General features: G+C 43.0%; 1 protein-coding gene across 4 annotated transcripts; it reads left to right on the forward strand.

Annotated features, from left to right (window-relative positions):
• Positions 1–360: 360 nt before the first annotated feature.
• Positions 361–12,408, forward strand: ZSCAN16 (zinc finger and SCAN domain containing 16). 4 transcript variants are annotated; one of them, XR_004284535.1, is made up of 4 exons: positions 361–1,226; positions 2,203–2,341; positions 7,072–7,163; positions 9,020–9,090. XR_004284535.1 is itself a non-coding variant. In XM_032338207.1 (3 exons), exons 1-3 carry the CDS (start codon positions 846–848, stop codon positions 7,107–7,109), a joined length of 558 nt encoding a protein of 185 aa, XP_032194098.1. In that variant the 5' UTR covers positions 361–845; the 3' UTR covers positions 7,110–7,571. The 4 variants fall into 4 exon arrangements, 3 of the variants coding, with proteins under 3 accessions (XP_032194098.1, XP_032194099.1, XP_032194097.1); XM_032338207.1 differs by lacking the exon at positions 9,020–9,090 and having other exon boundaries at positions 7,072–7,571; XM_032338208.1 differs by lacking the exons at positions 7,072–7,163; positions 9,020–9,090 and adding an exon at positions 6,307–6,558.
• The last annotated feature ends 2,173 nt before the right edge of the window (positions 12,409–14,581 follow it).

Raw genomic sequence — 14,581 nt, forward strand, 5'->3', positions numbered from 1 at the left:
GCAAGCAAGGCGCAGAAATGCTACCTTTTGTGCAGGAGGAAGGCGAGGGGGATAGGTACCTGCCTGACCCGTGTCCCGGAAAAAGTCAGGCTGTCAAAAGTAGATGCTGGAGGACACTTACTCTTTTTAAATGTTGAACTGTGTGAATCCATTACTTTTTCATACTACGTATCTAATAAGTAAACACAAAAAATTCTTGAGAGGGGAAAAGTTTTGAAAAAGAACAAAGAGGATACGCCTGCGGGCCCGCGAACAACCGCTTACACACGTGGTCCTCCACGGGCGGGGCCACCGAGGCGAGGTATCCTAGAGCGGCCGGAAGTGCCCGGGGCCCGCGGCGGGGCGCCCATTGGTCGGCTGGAGTCCAGCCTTTGTTCCCGGCCGCCGAGAGGTGGCTGTTGCCGCGGGCGAATCCGTCTTGCGTCCGCCGCTTCTGCGGGGGTGGTCGAGGGTCGGCCCTCCGCGAGTGGACCGTCCCCACAGCCACGGAACGCCGAGCCTGCGTCTCTCGGGCGTGGAGTCCGCGAGCCTCCTCGCAAAGCTGTGAGGCGTTTCTCCTCACAGAGCGGTGACCCTCGGGCTTCCTTGAGTGCTGACGGGCGCCGGCCGCTCCCCGACCCAGAGAGAACTGGGAGACCGACGGCCGGGGAGTCGCGTCGGCAGCGGGCACTTTCAGTCAGAGCGCAGAGCTGAGTCGGCCTGCGCGCCCCGGTGCCCTTCATCAGCGCGTGTGTGTTCACGGCAGCTTTCGTCCTTTCTCCGCCGCAACGGCGTTCTGTGACGCGGTTCCGAGAGGTTCTCCTTGGGGTCGCGCCGGGCAGGGTTAATCTCAGACGCAGCGCACGATGGCCGCAGCCCCGGCACCCGCCGGACGAGGACTGCCAGTACTGAAGGCCGAAGACCGTCGCGGCGGACAGGACTGCGCCTCACACTGCACCCCTCACAGGAGGGAAGTCTTCCGGCAGCACTTCAGGAAGCTCTGCTACCGCGACGCGCCCGGGCCCCGGGAAGCCCTCACCCAGCTCTGGGAGCTCTGCCGCCAGTGGCTGCGGCCCGAGTGCCACACCAAGGAGCAGATTTTAGACCTGCTGGTGCTGGAGCAGTTCCTGAGCATCCTTCCCGGGGACCTGCAGGCCTGGGTGCAGGCGCACCACCCGAGGACGGGCGAGGAGGCCGTGACGGTGCTGGAGGACCTGGAGCGGGAGCTGGACGAGCCGCGGAAGCAGGTGGGCAGGGGACGCTCAGGGCGCGCGCACCGGGCGGGCACGAAGCCGGTGACAGGACACCCGGGGGTACTTCACGGGTCGGCCTAGGGGAGAACAAGGCTTAGGGAGGGCGCCGGGCGCCGGGGTCAGATCACTGGAGCGTGGTTGAGGACAGTCGCGGGAAACGACGCAGAGTCCGGTGCAGGGCTGGGGTCCGTGAGGAGTTACAGGAGGGCGAGTAGGTAACAGGAAAGCAAAGAATTCTCCAGCATTCATAGCTACTAAAAAATGGGCTACCTGGTGTAAAAAAAAAAAAAAAAAAAAAAACTCCCTTTCCATGGGAATAGTCAGGGCGAGTTCAAGTAGATGTCAAGGATATCGCAGAACAGCACTGTCCGAAAGAAACACAATGTGAGCCATATGCGTAGTTAAATTTTCTAGTAGCCACATTTCAGAAAATGAGATTAAATATATTTTGTTATTTTATTTAACCCAAAGTAATCATGTAATCAGTATGAAAAATGAGATACTTTACATTCCTTTTTAGCATTGTTTTTAAAATTCAGTGTATATTTTATGCTCTGCCTGTTTCCATTCCTACCAACCACATTTCAGGTGCCCAGTAAGCACACTGTGCTTGTGGCTATAGCATGGGACAATGCAGTTAGAGAAGAAATACCCCCACTTGGAGGGGGTGGTGGAGGTTGGGCTCGGTAATTTTTAAGGTTTTTACCAAGACTCAAGGCTGTGATCCTGAACCTCTGTCGATCATTGTGAGAAGACACTGAATTTCACTCTCCAGTGGCCTGAAGTGTCGAGATTAATTTCTGCCTCTTCTTTTTTTTAGTCATTATTGCCATTTGCAATTGAATGAGAATTTTTCCCATTTGTGTTCCTGGTCCCTGGTAAATGCTTCTTTTGAGCTTTTCTCTTAAGTTCTTTAAGTTCTTTCAGAAAATCTACCTTACAAACCCAGTCATACTTCATTGTTCCACAGGTCCCAGCCAATTCAGAAAGACAGGACACACTTTTGGACAAGTTGACCCCCTTGGGAAGGCCCCATGACTCACTGACTGCGCAGCTCCATCCCAAGAAGATTCAGCAGGAGCAGGAATCTGGTGAGCCCCAGAGGAATGGTAAGGAGCAGGAGTTTATGTGTGTGAGGGAAGATACGATTCCTTGTGTTAGGGAGGAGCTTTCTCACTGTGATGTTCTCCTTTTCAAGTTTTCTTGCTTATTCTCCACCTCACTGTAGAAGATTTTATTCCCTTACCTACTCTTGCCTTATCATGGAAAGAATTATATTTTAGTTTTTCATTAGACTTAAAAGCTGCTTTTTAGCTTAATGGATGGGGGTTGGGATTTAAATACTGTAGTTAATGATACCTTACATTTCTATTTGTTGATATCTGATGCGTCTAGTTCTAAATTCTCTTAAATTTACATTTTTAAATTCATATGACACCCTGTATTAGTCTGTTAGGGCTGTCAGAACAGACTAACACAAGCCACAACAAAAGTGCCACAAGCCACAACAAAAATTTATTTTCTCACAGTTGTGGAGGCTGGAAAGTCCAAGATCAAGGTATTAGTCGCCTTGGTTTCTGGTGAGGCTTCTCTCCTTGACTCACAGACTCGCTGTGTCTTCACATGGTATTTTTGCTGTGCACACATACTCTTGGGATCTCTTCCTCTTATGTAAGGATGCCAATCCTATTGGGTAAGGGCCCCACTCTTATAACCTCATTTATTCTTCATTACTTCTTAAAAACCCCTTTTCCAAATGCAATCACATTGAAGGTTAGAGCTACAACATAAATGGGCGAGGGGTGGGGAGATACAGGGCACAATTCAGTCCTTAATACAAGCTCACACTGAAAGAAATAGGGAAGAGGGAGCAAGAACTAGTATAGTAGGCTTTTTGTTTCTCCATGTTAGGTTGACTGGGTTTGGGTTGTGGTTTGCTTCACCACCCCAGTAATCAGTTCACTAATTGAAAACCAGGTGTCTAGTGTATTCCCAGGCTTCAGTAAAAAGTAAACAAACTTTAAATTCCAGTTTGCCCAAACACTGCTTTTTTCAGTGCTCCCTGTCCTTTCTCTGCAGGCTCTTGTGTCCATACTGCTTCGCCTGGCCTATTACACAATCCATTCTCACTATTTTAAATTTTACCAGTAGGGTTCCCTCATTCTCTAGGTTCCCTGCCATGTGATTTGTCTAATCTGATAAATGATTTTAAGATATTTGTAGTTCATACTTGGAAAGATGGCATTCAATTATGTATAATTTAAAGGAGTCTTTTCATGCTAAAGCATAGTGTTGGTTACTGGTTACCTTTTGAGGTGAGGTTTAGACCCCCTGTTCTGTTCATTCTTCTTTTATTAAACATTTGTTGAGCAGCAGCTACATGCTAGGCACCATGTTAGATGTCAGGAATACAAAGGAATGACTTCTTCAAAAAACAGAAGTGAGCAGTTGTGCTATGATCCCACACAAACACAGAAAAAGACAGCTATCCCTGTGGCAGGCCCACAAAAGTGTCACAGAGTAGGTTTGCTTGAGCTGAGATGGTCAGACGGGTGGGGACTAGGAAAGGAGAACATCCCAGGGGATAGGTGGGGATGAATGCTTAACACTAAGAACAGTAGTTGCTCTGAGTTGATTTTGATAAAGAGAATTTTGTGGAAGGGAAAAACCAAATGCCAGTGGTGAAGGTTGCTGAAACAGACGGAGGTCTGTTACATTATTTTATTTATTTACTTACTTATTTTTTAGTTAGTTGTGGTTTTTTTTTTAAGTTTTTTTTGGTTTTGTTTTCTTTTCTTTTCTTTTTTACACAGAGAACGGGAGAGGGAACACAGGCAGGGGGAGTGGGAGAGGGAGAAGCAGGCTTCCCGCAGAGCAGGGAGCCCAATGTGGGGCTTGATCCCAGGAGACTAGGATCATGACTTGAGCCGAAGGCAGGCGCTTAATGACTGAGCCATCTAGGTGCCCCGTAAAGTGGGAGTATCTTAATGTGTGAAAACTTAAGTGGGTTCAGTTTTTATACATGTGAATTTGCTGTATCTCAAGCATCCATCCAATGGGCAGTGCAGTTTAAAATATGGTTCTAGGGGCGTCTGCCTTCGGGTCACGATCCCAAGGTCCTGGGATTGAGTCCCACACATCAGGCTCCCTGCTCTGCCAGAAGCCTGCTTCTCCCTCGCCCGCTCCCCCTGCTTATGTTCCCTCTCACTGTGTCTCTCTCTGTCAAATAAATAAATAAAATCTTTAAAAAAAATAAAATAAGGTTCTAGATGTAGGAGAAAGATGTGGGAGGAAATAAGAAATTTGGGAATCATCCCTGGGTAGGTGATAGAAGACATGGCTATAGACGAAGTTGACCAAGAATGTATATAAAGTGAAGAGAGGCACATGCACATTTTGAAGGCATGCCACCATTTGAAGTTTGAGTGGAGGAAGATGATTCTATAAAAAAGACAGATCAGGGACTATCAGAGACGTGAGAAGCAGAAGAGGGTGGTGTCACTGAAGACACCAGGAGCCGCAGCCAGCTATAGCCCCCGCTACCAGTGGCACACACAATCAGAACTGAGAAGCAATCATTTACTGATTTTGGCATTTCGTTAGTGGTAGTCCAGAATAGTTTCAGAAGGTAGAAGCTAAAAGACGCAGGCTATTTGAATAAGCTTTAGTAACCTCGACTATGTGGGGTCTTCACCTTTTTTTTGTGAGCAGGCATATTGTAAGAAATTTCTCTCCCTGCCTTTGGAAGGAGACAAGACAAGCAGTCAGTCATAAAACAGGTCACAATAATATTTTAACATGTCAACATGCTAAATTCTATGGAGAATACAGGATTATGACTAATGGATAGTCGGTGCAAAACTTTTAAGGTCTAGATGGACTTTCCCTTTTTTTAATAGATATTTCTAGACAAGTTCCAGTATTTTGTGTTACAAATTCAGAAAAATACACAGTTCTTATACCTAAAATTGTAGGTTTACACATATGCGGCTATTAAAGTAACTTTTCAAGGAAAAATAGGAATGGTCTTTTCTTAATCTAATCTACTGAAGGGTGCTTCATGAAATCTAGCTATCCTGTGAGGCCTGAGAATTTTTAGGGAATCCCTTCTGTCTACACTTAACAGTGTGAATAGGACTTTTTCCTAAGGTGTGAGCACCAAGGGCCATGCACAGTTTTTACCTGTGTCACCACCACCACCACCATCATACCCCCTCACCAAAATAACAGATAAGCAAAAAACAAAACCCACCAAAACAATACAAAAACAAACTGCAGAAATCACAACACATTTCAGAACGTATCTCTCAACTTTATTAAAAGCATGTGATGTCCAGTCCAAATCCTCATTTTACAGTTGATGAAATATACCCACGGTGCTTGTGACGTGTCTAGGTTTCCAAAGAGTAAGAGGCAATGCTGAGAGTACAGTCAGAACCTGAGGTTCCTGCCTACTGGTCCAGAACAATTATTAAAAGCCATCAGGATAATGTACCAAAAAGTCACTGTTTTTCAAAATATAAATTTATTGTTAAATAGACTTTTATTTTTTGTTTTTAAAAAACTCATTGTGGGGCTTCTGGGTGGCTCAGTTGGTTAAGCATCTGACTTGGGCTCAGGTCATGATCCCAGGGTTCTGGGATCAAGCCCCACATCAGGCTTCCTGCTCAGCGGGGATCCTGGTTCTCCCTTTCCCTCTGCTGCTCCTCTTGCTTGTGCTTTCTTGCTCTGTCAAATAAATAAATAAAATCTTTTTTAAAAAAGCTATTGTATCCATACCAGCAAGGTATTATTATTTGTATTAGTTTTTGGCTAGGATAATAGGACTCTTCTTCATAAACATAACTGGGAATTACAATAGCAATAATCACTTAATAGAAAACTACATTTGTAGATGAAAAAAGAACTCGGAGAGCTGAGTATCTAGAAGTTCTTTGTAGCACATTTTAAAGTATTTCAAAGGGAACTAAGTAACCCACAACACTGTCTCTCCATTAGCAAATAAATGACAGTCTCCTTAACTCCATTCCAGTTTCATTTCACTCAGCATTTAACCTTGTCCTTGCTCCCCTAGATTGCCAAGCAAGTGCATACAGATGATCTTTGTGGACCTGGACTTCTCTCAAATTCTCGCTGATAAGGACTCTTAGTATTATATATGCCAAAATAACATTGGAAGGACAGCCCTGGCAGAAGATGTTAGATCCAAATATTTTTCACTTTGTCTGTTCTAAACAAAGGTCTCTTGGTGCACCTGGGTGGCTCAGTCAGTTAAGCATCTGACTCTTGATTTTGACTCAAGACATGAACTCAGGGTCATGACATCGGGCTCCATACTTAGTGGGGAGTCTGCTTGAGATTCTCCCTCTGCCCCTCCTCCCACCGATGCCCTCACTCTCACTCTCTCTATCTCTCACATAAGTAAATCTTTGAAAGAAGGTCTCTTGGAATCCTGCTGGCCTGGGATTAGCTGGCACTTGGAAGAGATATATAAACAAGGCTCTGAAATTCCAGTTGACCCAGAAATAGACTATAGATCCTTGAGATGAGAAAACTTCCCATTTGACACTTTCCATACAATATTATTCTGTACATTGTTCAATTACAGATCTAAGAGTTATCATTTCAGTTGCTGACCAAGAAAAACCAACTCTGTGTTTAAAAAAAAAAAAAAAAAAGCCTCTTGAAGTCCTGGTGAGATTTTTCTCTAGATTTCTCCTGAAATCATGGTAGAAGAGACTCATCCTGAGGACTAGTAGATCACACTGAAGATGGTGGACTGACCACTCAGATTTGTGTCTTTTTTTTTTTTTTTTTAATATTCATCTTCATCATTAAGCCACAGGAAAGCCAACCAGTGGTGACAGCTGTATATAAAAGAAGCAGTTGAGCCAACCGATATGCTGATGTTTGAGAACACTTTTCTTAATGGTATGAGGGTGTCTCTGATTACCATGATTTGCTTGATCATTATTACCCTACTAACTCAGCAATACTTCTGTCACACATTATACTTTCATAAATGCTTTACTATACATTCCCTCATCTAATCAAACTATAGGAAAAGAGGGCACAGAGGTGATAAGGAAACCAAAACAGCAGTCATCTGCCAAAATTTAAGCAGTTATCAGACAATTCCAAGGCTGGAATTTAGACCTCCTGGCTCTAACTTAGTCCTGTCATTTCTAGCCAAAGATAATACGGCATTTAGGTTCCAGAACAATATTCTCTAAGAGGAAGTATCCAAACTTCCAGAAAGTCTACTGCCTGATTTAAAAAAGAAAAAAGGGGATACCTGGGTGGCTCAGTCATTAAGCATCTGCCTTTGGCTTAGGTTGTGATCCCAGAATCCTGGGATCAAGCCTCGCATCAGGCTCCCTGCTCGGCAGGAAGCCTGCTTCTCCCTCTCCTACTTCCCCTCTCTCTGTGTCTCCCTCTGTCAAATAAATAAATAAAATCTTTTTTTTAAAAATGATCATTAAGGAAGAACCAATTTGAGAAAGACTAGGAGCAAGGGGACATGGTGATGACAGTGCAGAGCGGACTTCATAGAATGGCACTCAGCCATGTGAGCCAGTGTTCCGCCCCCAGCTCAGGCACTGCTTCTGTCATGCCAGGTGACTGACCACTGAAAATCGTAATAAAATGACTGTCACAGTGAAGATTCCTAGGTTTGTTGAGATGGTGGTCACAGCATGACCAAATAGGTGACACTTTCCATTCCCTCCAAATCATCAAAAGAGCTATTGTATTGTCTGATAAAATTCATCTCAACAAATATTGAGTACTTGCTATTGTGTGCTGTTCTGTACTAAGCTTGGGGTTAAGGACATGGGGAGCAGGAAGAAGGAGAGAACACATCCAATTTGTGATATTAGGGAAGACTTCTGGAGGACAGAGCATTTGAGATGGAACTTGAATAATACCTAGGAGAGTGGTTCTCAAAAGTGTGGTTCCTGGACTGTTAGTATCTGTCACACCAGGAAACTTGTTAGAAATGCAAATTCTTAAGCTCTACTCCAGCTTTATCAAATCGTAAGTTCTGGGGTCAGGAAGCATGGCATCTGTTTTAATAAGTCATCCAAGGTGATTCTGATGCACAATCAAGTTTGAGAACCACAGTGCTAGGATCTGACAGCAAGAGATGATAGTTTCAGAAAGAAGGATTCAATCCAGCACATACACCAGATCATCCATTGTCACTTCCTACTAATCTTCCTGGATTTATCTTGACCTACATGCTCTTAAGTCTGCTTTTAATTATTATCCTTCACACATTCCCCTCCTTTGATGGTTCTTATTCACTGCATTCCTCTCAGATCCCTAATCCCACTGTCCTCCACTTTTACTGAATTTTACTAGCACTTAAGCACCTGTGTTTCAGGCCCCTGCATGTTTCTCCCAAACTTACCTCCCTTCCCAGCTCTGTTCCTCGATCCCTGTCTGCTCCTCTTAATTCTCCTCAGCACATCTCCAGTCCCCATTTACCACTCACTCTGCCTTTGCACAGGGTTGCCAGGTAATCCACATCATTGGGATCCACATCACTGCCTTTTCCTCTCTTCTTAATCAGCTCCCAAGAACGTATTCTGCTGCTCTCTTCCCCACTGCCTCTTAATCTCGTCCTTACATTGCCATATATGTTTTGACGGTGCCAGATATCTAGTTTGTGCATTGTATGTGACTTTGTTTTTTATAACACATTTATAACATTTACGTGTCCGTTCTTTCATAGGCTTTGCTTCTCAAACCTAGACTAGGACATGTTTGTGTACTCTTTGTTACAGGTGATCAAACCAAAACTAAGAATCAAGCGTTGTCCCAGAAGGAAGATATGCCCAAGGACACAGAATTCCTTGGGAAGATAAATGACAGACTTAACGAAGACATTCCTCAACATCCTGAATCCAGAAATGCTACTGAAAGTGAGGGCAGATTAGAGTGGCAGCAGAGGGAAAGAAGACGCTATGCATGTGAGGACTGTGGGAAAAGTTTCAGTCACAGCTCAGACCTTAGTAAGCACAGAAGGACTCACACTGGAGAAAAGCCCTACAAATGCGATGAATGTGGAAAAGCCTTCATTCAACGCTCCCACCTCATTGGACACCACAGAGTGCACACTGGAGTGAAACCCTATAAATGTGAAGAATGTGGGAAAGATTTTAGTGGGCGCACAGGTCTTATTCAGCATCAGAGAATCCACACAGGTGAAAAACCCTATGAATGTGATGAGTGTGGGAGGCCCTTCCGTGTAAGTTCAGCCCTGATCAGACATCAAAGAATTCATACAGCACATAAGCTCTACTAAGATGGTGAAGTAACAGAAATTCTTTAACTATTCAGGTCTCCTTAGTTATCAGAGAATCTGCCTTAGGGACTCCGTATCCTGAATGCAGGCAAAGCTTTAGTCATCATGGAACATTTCTCTGGCACCAGAGAATCTATCTGAGAAGATTTCCTTTTCTTTCTAAATTAGTTCAGTTTCTTAGGAATCATTTAAAGTTATTTCAGAAACCCTTGTCTGTTGACAAGACTGCTTACTTGCAGCCCAAAATAACAATGTTTCTTGGTTGAAAGATAGTGAATTCTGCTTCTCAGTTTTCTTTTTTACTTGACTGTTCTGTGTATGACATTAGGCAAAGCATTCACATTTTCCTCTGCCCTCATTTCCCTCTCTGTCGAAGACACAGTAGAGGTCTGTCGTATTAAGTTAAAGGTCTTCTGTATTAAGTTAAAGCTGCTTCTCAAACAGTACTATATATTTGTTTCCCATCACTACTGATATAATAGTCTAACAGGGCGTGTAATCGTTTTGTGGAATTTGTTTGCCAATGCTAAAAAAGAGAAAACCATCAGAAAAGAAGCAGAGTAAGGAAAACATTCAAGTGGAAAGGAAAGCAGTGAGTGATGCGTAGAAGCTGCTGGGAAGGGAGATGACCGTAATGAGGATAAATCACTCCTCTTCTGAGTCTCAGGTCCCTGTAAACTGAGAGACATGGGGAGGGATTCGTCCAAAACTGCACTGTCCAGTTTGGTAGCCAGTGCCCACACATGGCTGTGGGGCAAATTTAAAATTAAATTCACTCAAAGAGAATTCTGTTCCTTATCACAAGCAGGTAGCAGCTACTAAACTGGACAGCACAGACTCAGATCATTTTTATCATTGCAGAGAGTTCTAAAGGACGCTGCTGTCTAACCAATCACCAGTAACATGTCTTCCAGCTTACATATTGTGTGATTCTGAGTTCAGGAAGGTAGTAAAAGAGAAGCCTAAGGAGACTATAGTAGCAACAGGAGATAAAATACACTCTAAAAAAGGACTTAATAATAACTTTATGGCACTTTTCCAGCCTTAAAAAAAGGAGTGTATTATAAGTGAATGACTGAAGATTATTAAAGTAAATATAATAACCAAATAATCTAAATTGAAAGCTTAAGTTACTACCTCATCTCTAAAACAAGAGTGTAACTACCTTTACAAAGTAGCATCCCATCAGATACCTATGCTGATAAGAAACTGAGACTCTCAGGAGTTTAATAAACAATACAATTTTTTTGTTTGGCTTGGAAATGTATTAGCAGTTCATTTACTTGCAACAGTTTTACATCCCTAGTTTGAAAATACTATAAAATGACATAAATTGTGAGCAGAGGCCCAGCACATTCAAATGTACACCACCATGGAACCGTGAATCACTGGTTCTAGGAACAGCCATCCCCAGAACAAGCAGGAAGGGATCTAATCTCTTCCTGAGGACAAGAATTACACACACTTGATTCTGCCCGAGTAGTTAAACCACCACAGTCATTGCTCTGTCTTTACTACTAATGGAAGATGAATCTTAAATCACTTCTTGAGAACCAACACCATAAACTGAACTTTTATGTATTTTGAATGTAATACTGCTTTAAAAGAAAATGTAAGTTTATTCTGAATGTCTAGATCAACTGGTAGAAAATTTTAAAACATCAAGTTTCATACTCCTACTTGTTTTTATGACTTAGAGTTATCTGAGCCATATTTCAAAGCATTTGAAACAAAAGATTTTTTAATGGTCATGAAGACAAAATTATTAAATCTTTAATATTAGAAACATCCTTATTTTAAAAATAAAGCTCGATGCTGAGGGATAGCGTTTCCCCCTTTACTTTTTGTCTTGCTGAGAAGCATAGAAGCTGTTCACAGTCTTTGTAAAAGAAAAGCTCCTATTTATGATATGATCCCTTCTTGAATTTAGAGATGCTTCTGCAATGGTAAGAAAGATCATTTTGGCTACCAAAAGATTAGGTTTCCTAAGATTGATAAAGACATGACCTACTGATTTTCCTTTACCCTCTATATGCTAGAACATTCTACTCAGATAGTTTTGAATACTGTTCTAGTCTTCAAGTTGTATACCTTCAAAGGCTAGTGAAGATTAGTTTGGAGCACTGAGACAGACCGTGCTACCCTTTTTTAGGTTTGGTGTTGATTCCAAATTGCCACCACGGTGTCCACCATCTGATAACAGAGGCAGGAACAGAAATATATGGGGCCAGACACAGCCTGGAGTGCTGCTGGCGAGAGAAACCTGGGATAAAAGCAGGTACAGGCAAGGAAGCATGAGGTTAAAGATCTGAGTTGTTGCCGGTACCAAAAGCAGCAGGTGGTGTCCTGTAAGTGTGTAGAAGCCCAAAGGAAAGACTTGGGGAGGGCGCTCAAACAGCCACGATTACCGGAAGAGAAGCTGCAATACGGTAGACACGGCAGCTACAGCCGTGTGGGTCTAGCAGAGAGCCTTCCTCAGCACACAGCACCTGCTCTAGAAGAACCCAGTTTCTCAAACAGTTGTGTCAGAAGCATATGCGTTGCTCCTTCCATCTTTTTGGAAAGATTAGGGTTTTGTGTTTTGTTTTTTGTTTTTTTTTTGAAGGAGGCAAGAAGTTGTAGTTTGAAGTTTTGTGAACTAACAAGACAGCTGTGATTGTAAGAGGCACCTAAAGGGTGTATGGGGCCCATCTCTTAGACACAGATGGGGATGCTGGTGAAGTGGTGATTCTGAATAAGGAACTAACAGCTCTGAAGGGAGAAAACAGTAAGTGCTGGGGGAGGGGGGGCTACAGGAGGTATTTGTGGGCATTGGTGAATAAGATCAGGGAAAGGGAGAAAATAAAATGAACAAGGATACAGGGAAAAGAACAAAGATAAAACGAGATGGTGATAGGGAGAGAGAAGAGAGTAACAATCTAATACTGGCATCAGTCATACTTGAGCCTAGATCACAGGATACAAGCCATACGAAGGAGAACAGATAAGCTCCTTATCCCAAGGTACACTGAATCTTATGAGCACAGTGCGTATCTATCTTTACAACAGGTCATTCTCATCCTGAGCATGACATTATTTGTTTATAACCAAAAAGTCCATTAACAGTGAAAACACAAGTAGAAATCTTGACATCAACAAAACAAGCTGTTCTCCCCTGACTGACCCCGCAAGTGAGTCATGTTGAGATTCTGAAGGATCAGCTTGCTCAGTCTTTCTTCCTCGAATCATATAAAGCAAGGTTTCTCCATCTTGCTTCTGTTGACATTTTCAGCCAGACATTTCCTTTAGTGCCCTGTCCCCTGCAGGGCAGGGCATTTAGGGGTATTCCCAGCTTCCAGCCTCTGGATGCTGCTACACCTCCTACTTGTGACAAGCATTTTTTAAATGGGAGAGCAAGTGCCCCCTTGAGGGGCAGAATCACTCCCAGTTGAGAACTGGTCTGTAGGAAAATAATCTGATTTCCATAACTGTTCCTCACCATATGCAGTAAGAGTCTATATAGAGATGGTGCTTATAATCAGCACTACTAGACCCTTCTCCTACCGCAAAAAATGATTCCCAGAGTACCTAACCTCTAAATGGTAATCATGCTGAAGAATCAGTCTGCTTTAGGAAGCCACACCTCACTGTTGAAGACCAGAGTTGCTCTTGGGCCCCTCCCCCCCCACCCCCCCGTCCGTAAGCTCTCAGATGAGCTTACACTGCATTTTTTAAGACTTTCCTCTTCCCCCCGCCCCCCATACTTGTGGTGCTACCCACTCCTTTGCCCACAGACCCAACCATGAACAGAGACTTTTTGATCAAGATTTGCACTGTCCAGTACAGTAGTCATCAGGTATATATGGCTTTGCAACTAAGAAACTACTATTTTTTTTTTTAAAGATTTTTATTGGGCGCCTGGGTGGCTCAGTGGGTTAAGCCGCTGCCTTCGGCTCAGGTCATGATCTCGGGGTCCTGGGATCGAGTCCCGCATCGGGCTCTCTGCTCAGCAGGGAACCTGCTTCCTCCTCTCTCTCTCTCTCTGCCTCTCTGCCTACTTGTGATCTCTCTCTGTCAAATAAATAAAAAAAAAAAAAGATTTTTATTTATTTGACAGAGAGAGGGGGAAGCAGGCTCCTCACTGAGCAGAGAGCCAGATGTGGGGCTTGATCCCAGGACCCTGAGATCATGACCTGAACCGAAGGCAGAGGCTTAACCCACTGAGCCACCCAGGTGCCCCATAAGAAACTACATATTTTATTTCATTTAATTTTAATTAAATTTTATAACATAATTCAGTTATTGGAAAACCTTTATGTTTGGTGTAATTTGGGTATGTGAGCCTACTTTTAACATTTTAAATTTTGTATAATCTCAATAATTAAGTATTTTCAATGAAAACTGAATTGAAATTTACAATAACTAGAAAAAAATCCGCTTTTAAAGATTTAGTATAAAAAATGAATATAAGATATTTCATTTTTATATTGATTAGATGTTAATATTTTGGATATACTGTTTTAAATAAAATATGCTATTAAAATTAGTTTCACCTGTCTTTTTACTTTTTTAATGTGGCAATTAGAAAACTTTACATAGGTAGATCACATTATATTCCTATTTATTGGACAGCCTAATCAAGGTCTCACCTCAGGGTACATCCAGTTCTCTGTGTTTCAAACCACTTTTTTTTTTCTTTATCTTTTTTTTGGTCAGAGAGAGTGCACACAAGCAGGGGGTTGTGGGAGGCAGAGGAGAAGCAGGCTCCCTGCCAAACAAGGAGGCCTGAGCAAGGAGACTGATGTTGCAAGACTAGATCCCAAGACCAAGAATCATGACCTGAGCCAAAGGCAGACACTTAACTGAGCCATCCAAGCATCCCTCAAACGACTTTAATTCTGTGAGACTAAGTTCTATAATGCCAAGGACTTTTTCCCTATTTCTTCTTATCTATTTGTTCAACAAGTATTTACTGAGCACAATGCAATGTGCTACAGAGACAAGGGCAGGCTGCCCCAAAATGGACCACGATGGCAGACTGATTATTTTAAATAAAAGTTAC

The sequence above is a fragment of the Mustela erminea genome, chromosome 4 (assembly GCF_009829155.1).
Source record: "Mustela erminea isolate mMusErm1 chromosome 4, mMusErm1.Pri, whole genome shotgun sequence".
Taxonomy (NCBI): Eukaryota; Metazoa; Chordata; class Mammalia; order Carnivora; family Mustelidae; genus Mustela; species Mustela erminea.